Source organism: Cebidichthys violaceus, unplaced genomic scaffold (assembly GCF_023349555.1).
Source record: "Cebidichthys violaceus isolate CVI_PGR_0920_01 unplaced genomic scaffold, fCebVio1.0.p SCAF_36, whole genome shotgun sequence".
NCBI classification, from domain to species: domain Eukaryota; kingdom Metazoa; phylum Chordata; class Actinopteri; order Perciformes; family Stichaeidae; genus Cebidichthys; species Cebidichthys violaceus.
This window is the reverse complement of record NW_027176550.1, coordinates 2,439,185-2,446,017: the sequence shown is the minus strand read 5'-3', so window position 1 is coordinate 2,446,017 and position 6,833 is coordinate 2,439,185. Positions and strand designations below refer to the sequence as shown.

General features: G+C 41.6%; 1 protein-coding gene across 1 annotated transcript; it reads right to left on the bottom strand.

The window, feature by feature from the left end:
• Window positions 1-1,564: 1,564 nt before the first annotated feature.
• On the bottom strand, window positions 1,565-5,014 carry csf3b (colony stimulating factor 3 (granulocyte) b). The gene is made up of 5 exons (XM_068725783.1): window positions 4,783-5,014; window positions 2,954-3,117; window positions 2,760-2,867; window positions 2,537-2,668; window positions 1,565-2,426 (listed from the first exon to the last, which is right to left on the bottom strand). The coding sequence occupies exons 1-5, from the start codon at window positions 4,796-4,798 to the stop codon at window positions 2,220-2,222; spliced, it is 627 nt and encodes a 208-aa protein (XP_068581884.1). The 5' UTR covers window positions 4,799-5,014; the 3' UTR covers window positions 1,565-2,219.
• Between the last annotated feature and the right edge of the window lie 1,819 nt (window positions 5,015-6,833).

Here is a 6,833-nt window from a genome sequence, read left to right as displayed (position 1 = left end):
AGTCACACGGGGAGATAGAGGGAGTCACACGGGGAGATAGAGAGAGTCACACAGGGAGATAGAGGGAGTCACACGGGGAGATAGAGGGAGTCACACGGGGAGATAGAGGGAGTCACACGAGGAGATAGAGGGAGTCACACGGGGAGATAGAGGGAGTTAAAGGGAGATAGAGGGAGTCACACGGGGAGATAGAGGGAGTCACACGAGGAGATAGAGGGAGTCACACGGGGAGATAGAGAGAGTCACATGGGGAGATAGAGGGAGTCACACAGGGAGATAGAGGGAGTCACACGGGGAGATAGAGGGAGTCACACAGGGAGATAGAGAGAGTCACACGGGGAGATAGAGGGAGTCACACGGGGAGATAGAGGGAGTCACACGGGGAGATAGAGGGAGTCACACAGGGAGATAGAGAGAGTTAAAGGGAGATAGAGAGAGTCACACGGGGAGATAGAGGGAGTCACACGGGGAGATAGAGGGAGTCACACGGGGAGATAGAGGGAGTCACACGGGGAGATAGAGAGAGTCACACAGGGAGATAGAGGGAGTCACACGGGGAGATAGAGGGAGTCACACGGGGAGATAGAGGGAGTCACACGGGGAGATAGAGGGAGTCACACGGGGAGATAGAGGGAGTCACACAGGGAGATGGAGAGAGTTAAAGGGAGATAGAGAGAGTCACACGGGGAGATAGAGGGAGTCACACGGGGAGATAGAGGGAGTCACACGGGGAGATAGAGGGAGTCACACGGGGAGATAGAGAGAGTCACACGGGGAGATAGAGGGAGTCACACGGGGAGATAGAGGGAGTTAAAGGGAGATAGAAATCACATGATTTCTGAGTAAACAGGTGATGTCCTCTCTATTGAAGCTCAAGTGAGCGAAGCTGAATGGAACACACCCCGAGACGAACACACAAACAACAATATTTAGAAAACAGTGTTTACTATCATTGAAACAAACAAAGGCTTCTGATTGGCTGTTAGAATCTCATTATAAAAGTCAATTAAATGACGAAAAACTAAAGTTTCTTCATCAAACAAATAAATAAATACAGTAAATATATCAAACACACCTGAACACAACGATACAAATATCATTTACACACAACATGACATCATCGCTGCTCTGACGTCATAAAATAATTAAAATCTCTAAAACAGAAACAGTCAAAAGTAAAATAAATATTTCATCATAAATAACGAATAAATAAATTATGATAAATAACCTGATCAGTCTTTTTCATCCAAACATCTGAAATATGAGCTGATAAATATGAATAAATATTCATTAATTATTGATGAATATTAATGAATATTTCTTGATATAATTAATTATTTGTGAATATTAATGCATGTCATTAATATTGATACATATTAACAAATCTAAATACATATTTATGAATATCAATAAATAGTCATGTCAATATAAAAATACAGAAACATTTAAAATAAAGAGGAGCAGCTCTGACCATTTCCTGTAGCTGTTTCACAATAAAAGCCTCCATATGATGGAGAAGCTTTTAATTTGGATGATTGGTTCTTGATTAGTCTATTGTTATTGATGATTGGTTGTTGTCATTAGGTCAAAAACAAAAAGTCGTCTTTTGTGAAACATTTTGGTTTAAATCGTCTCGAACAATAAACGGATCATCAGAGTTGCTGCTTTCTGCTTTTCTGTTGATCAATTATGGATTATGGATCGATCGGTGACTCGTGTTCTAGTCTCCAGACGTGTGCGTTCACTGCAGACTGAACGAGAACCTGAAAACAGACGGACGGGTTCAGACCTGCAGACCTCAGATCAGGTTGTTGATCTCTTCATTCCTGAACTCGCTCACATTCTTCCGACTCACGAAGCTCCAGCTGCTGATCCTAAGATCCTTTACAATAAAACACCCTCGGTTTGAAACAGAGACGTCAGGAAATAAATCTCAGGAACATCTCAAAGATGGTCTCTGCAGAAAGAGTTTCTCAAAGACACGTTTCCTCTCTCAACCCGTTTCTGTTTTGGATTTCCTTCCTTCCTTCCTTCCTTCCTTCCTTCCTTCCTTCATGTCGATGTGGTTCTGAGATGAAGGGCTGATGTTTGATGAGCGGGTCTTTGTATGAACTGTTTCTTTTAGGAACTCCTTCATAAAATACCTCCCATGATGCACTGCAACATAAAGGTCACGATCTTTAGGCGCCTCGTTCCCGAGTGCTCCCGGTGGGCGGGGCTTAGCGTGTACCTGCAGGGCGGGGCCTGTAGGTGGTGACAGCTCTCAGGCTGCGGTTCAGGTCGTGACAGAAGGAGCGGAGCTGAGTCAGCATCAGGTGAGCCGCTACCTGCACCCCGTAGTTACCATGGCGACGGAAGGCCTGGTCCAAGTCCAGGTTCTGGTTCTGATCCGCCTCGACGCCGCCGAGCTGAACCGCCTCCTTCATCTGAAGCACAGAAACAGAGTCAGACATGTGATGAGCTCATATGATGAGGTCGTGTGATGAGGTCGTGTGATGTGATGAGGTCATGTCATGAGGTCATGTGGTGAGGTCACCTTGGTGATGTGCGTCTGCAGGTCCCTCAGGTCAGCCTGCAGGTCGCTCAGTCCACTCAGGCGACCAGCTAAAACTCCCAGAATCCTTTGGTACAGCCGGCTGCCGGCTGACATGCGGCTCACACAGACGTCCTGCAGGAGGAGACACACACATTATGTTCTGTTCATTCTACCACTAGAACCTCTGAAGGGCTAAAAGGAAACTGAAGAACCTCAGACTGACCAGCGTGAAGCTTTCCGACGGCGGTTTGAGGACGGGGGCAGGGGGGATGCCCAGTGATGTCACCATTATCTGCAGGTTAGCTGTGTAGGCGGAGTCAAGGGTCAAACCCTGAGGACACCAGGAACAAGTTATCAACACATGAAGAACAACAACTAAAAGTTGAGCTGCAGCAGCCAATTGCGCGCCTCGTTTACCTCAATGGTGATGGTGGCGGCATGCGCAGCAGGAACGTCTCTCAGGATTTTCTCCACCAGCGTCTTCGCTCGCTCAGCCGCCTCAATGAGCGCCGACGGGTCGGACGGAGAGACGGGAGCTGATTGGATGAAATCTGCCAACAGGAAGCAGTGCAGCAGAGCGACTGGAGGGAGAACATCATCATCATCATTATGAATTGAATCAAACTGCTCACTGTATGGAGGGTAAACACTTAATCAAAAGACAAACTTTAATACCGTCAGGATTTGAAGTTTAATAGTAATTAATGACTTAACAAATATTAATAATCATAATTGATTCTTAATAGATCAGTTCTAATCCATTGATACGTGATAACACTTATAACCTTCCATATTTTTATATGACACTAATAACCTTCCATATTTATATGACACTAATAATCCTATATATAACACTAATAACCCTTTATATATAACACTTATAACCCTTTATATATATAACACTAATAACCCTCTATACATATATGTCACTAATAACCCTATATATAACACTAATAACCCTCCATATATATAACACTAATAACCCTATAGATAACACTAATAACCCTATATATATATATATAACACTTATAACCTTCCATATTTTTATATGACACTAATAACCTTCCATATTTATATGACACTAATAACCCTATATATAACACTAATAACCCTCCATATATATAACACTAATAACCCTTTATATAAAACACGTATAACCCTCCATATATATCTGACACTAATAACCCTATAATATAACTACAAACCTAAAGCTCCCGACTCCATGAATGATCTACGCCTGACAAACAAGCTGAACGAGTTCTACTGTCGCTTTGAAAGACAATGGGACAGTCCTGACCCCATCCCACATGGCTCCATCAACCAGCCCCAGACCACCAGGTCCCCCTCAACCGTCTCTGCTGCATGACAAGCTCTCTCAGCTGCATGTCCCCGACTTCACCTGCAAGTGGATCACAGACTTCCCGTCTGACAGGAAGCAGCACGTGAAGCTAGAAAAACATGTCTCGGACTCCCGGACCATCAGCACCGTTTCCCCCCAAGACACATTGACATGCGACTAGCGGAGCCGGAGCCGGGGACTGATCCTCTGATCGACAGCCCTGCTCTCCACTTAGCCACGGTCAGCCCGTAATAACCCTGTATGTATAACCCCTAATAACCCTATACATGGCACTAATAACCCTGTATATACACCACTAATAACCCTGTATAAATACCACTAATAACCCTGTATATACACCACTAATTACCCTGTATATACCACTAATAACCCTGTATAAATACCACTAATAACCCTGTATATATACCACTAATAACCCTGTATATACACCACTAATAATCCTGTATAAATACCACTAATAACCCTGTACATGGCACTAATAACCCTGTATATACACCACTAATAACCCTGCATAAATACCACTAATAACCCTGTATATGTACCACTAATAACCCTGTATAAATACCACTAATAACCCTGTATAAATACCACTAATAACCCTGTATAAATACCACTAATAACCCTGTATAAATACCACTAATAACCCTGTACATGGCACTAATAACCCTGTATAAATACCACTAATAACCCTGTACATGGCACTAATAACCCTCTATAAATACCACTAATAACCCTGTACATGGCACTAATAACCCTCCACACACAGATGTCTGATCAACAGGACTCTGTTCACTTTGATTAAATCATTCTTTCCTTCTCCACCAAACATCCATGTTTCTGCTGATTGAAGCTTCCCTGCAGCTGAGTGATAAAAGTTCGTCCTCACCGATCGCAGAGTTCATGTCTGTCAGGGGGGCTGTCTCGGTCTCGGTCTCGGTCTCGATCCTGGTTTCCGTCCGCCGGTAAACTCGTTAACGTCTCTTTCAGCTTCCATTTGAAGCAGTTTGGACTTTTTATCTTCGGGCTCGTGCGGAGTTTCCCCTTCTTCATGACGAAGAAACCCGAAGTGACGAAGCTGCGTGTTGCGTCACAACGCGCCAGGTTCCGAAGATGTCTCACCTGCGGCGGTAACCACGTGACTCCTCACCTTTACGTCTCCATCAGATCCGGATCCGTTCATCGGTTTAGAGACTTTTAGAGGAAATAAAAGTTATTCTTTGTCATAAGACACAACTATAAAAACATTATTTTTATGATTATTATGAGTGTTTTTATTGATAATGTTATTATTATTAAAGTCAATTATTATTATTCATATTATTATTAATAATAATAATGATAATACATATTGTTGTTAATGTTATTATGGTAATTATTGAGAATATTGTTATTATTAAAGTATGCAAATACTCAAGTAAAGTACATGAACCTCAAGTACTTGAGTAAAGGTACTTATACATCACTGATATCAGGTGATCACAATATTAAATATTAACGATGAGTTCATGTTAATGTTGCCTTCACGTCACATTACAGTTATCGTAATTACCAGTTTTCGACTTTCTAAACATTGTAAATAAATTCACAACAACAAAGAAACATAAATATCCGACTAACATGAACGCATCACATTCTACCCAACCTGAGTGGACGAGCACCTGAACGCACCACCAGGACACTTTGAAAGAAGCGAGTGTGAGTGTGTGTGTGTGTGTGTGTGTGTGTGTGTGTGTGTGTGTGTGTGTGTGCGTGTGCACGCACGTGCGTGTGTCGTCATGTTTCTACAATTTGAGAAATCCTGGAAGAAAACTGAGTCAGCAGAAAACTTCCTGTTGAAACTTTTCCTTCATTGTAAAAAGAAAAGTACAGAAGTACATTTAGTGAAGTGTGTACTTGTACTTTACTTTTCACTTATACTTGTGTACTGTGTACTTGTACAGTAAAATATATATAGTTTAATGTACATGAAACGTTAAAGTATCAGCAGTATATAAAGTATCTGAAGTATTACAACACAAAGTACAAAGTACTCTTATTTTACAGCAAATAATCAGTAAAATATTTAACTACTACAGAAAGATTTTACTTTTTATTATATTTATAATGTATTATATTTAATATGATATTTTTATGTTCACTTTAAACTCACTTACTGGCTTTTTTCAGAGCTTTCAACCACATCCCACAGTCTTCTTCAGTGGAAGTTCTTCTTCTGAAAACACTGGAAACAAGCGGTCACATGAAGAAGACCATGAGATTCTATCAAAAGGTCCAGAAGAAGTTCTTCAGCTTTAGTTTAGATTCTCTAAATTATTAAAGAAGAAAAAACAGTAAGAGGCCGTTTAGCGTCTACATTTACACACAAAGACAAAAAACTTTCCACTGAAGTAACTTTACTCTGAAAATCTCCATGTCGTCATTGACACCCATTGATTCACTGACAACAGGTTCCACCTGCTCGTCACACGTCAACATGAACCGACGGAGCCGGGAATCGAACCCTCGACGTGAGAACCTGTGAACGTGCAGTTTTGTGACTCAGATGTTTCTGAAGAAAGGTTTGTGACATCACAGCTGGAGCAGCAGCTTCAACAGAGTAAACAATTTATAGTTTCCCACAGCCTCTTGGGTCACAAACGTTTCATCACATCAGAAAAACCTCTGAGTCACAAAACGTCTTCACGTTCAGCTGCTCTTGAAAAACTCCTGAATTAGTGTCACAAGTGGAAAAAAACGGAAATTTTCAGAGTAAAGTTACTTCAACGGAAAGTTTTTGTGTTCTTTGTGTATTTATGTTGATGCTTAATGTCCTCTTACTGTTTCTTCGTCTTTAATAACTGAATTAAATTAATTAAACCCGGTGGTGCTCCACAATAAACTGGAACTACAGACAATCGTCGTCAATCGTCTGGGTTCTAATGGTAGCCCAGTTACCTG

What these genes read in the sequence shown, in the direction of transcription:
- csf3b (XM_068725783.1), bottom strand. An exon ending in CGTCGGAAAGCTTCACGCTG is followed by an intron (nt 2,669 to 2,759) that starts GTCAGTCTGAGG and finishes CTCCTCCTGCAG; the next exon opens with GACGTCTGTGTGAGCCGCAT. An exon ending in TGCAGACGCACATCACCAAG is followed by an intron (nt 2,427 to 2,536) that starts GTGACCTCACCA and finishes TCTGTGCTTCAG; the next exon opens with ATGAAGGAGGCGGTTCAGCT.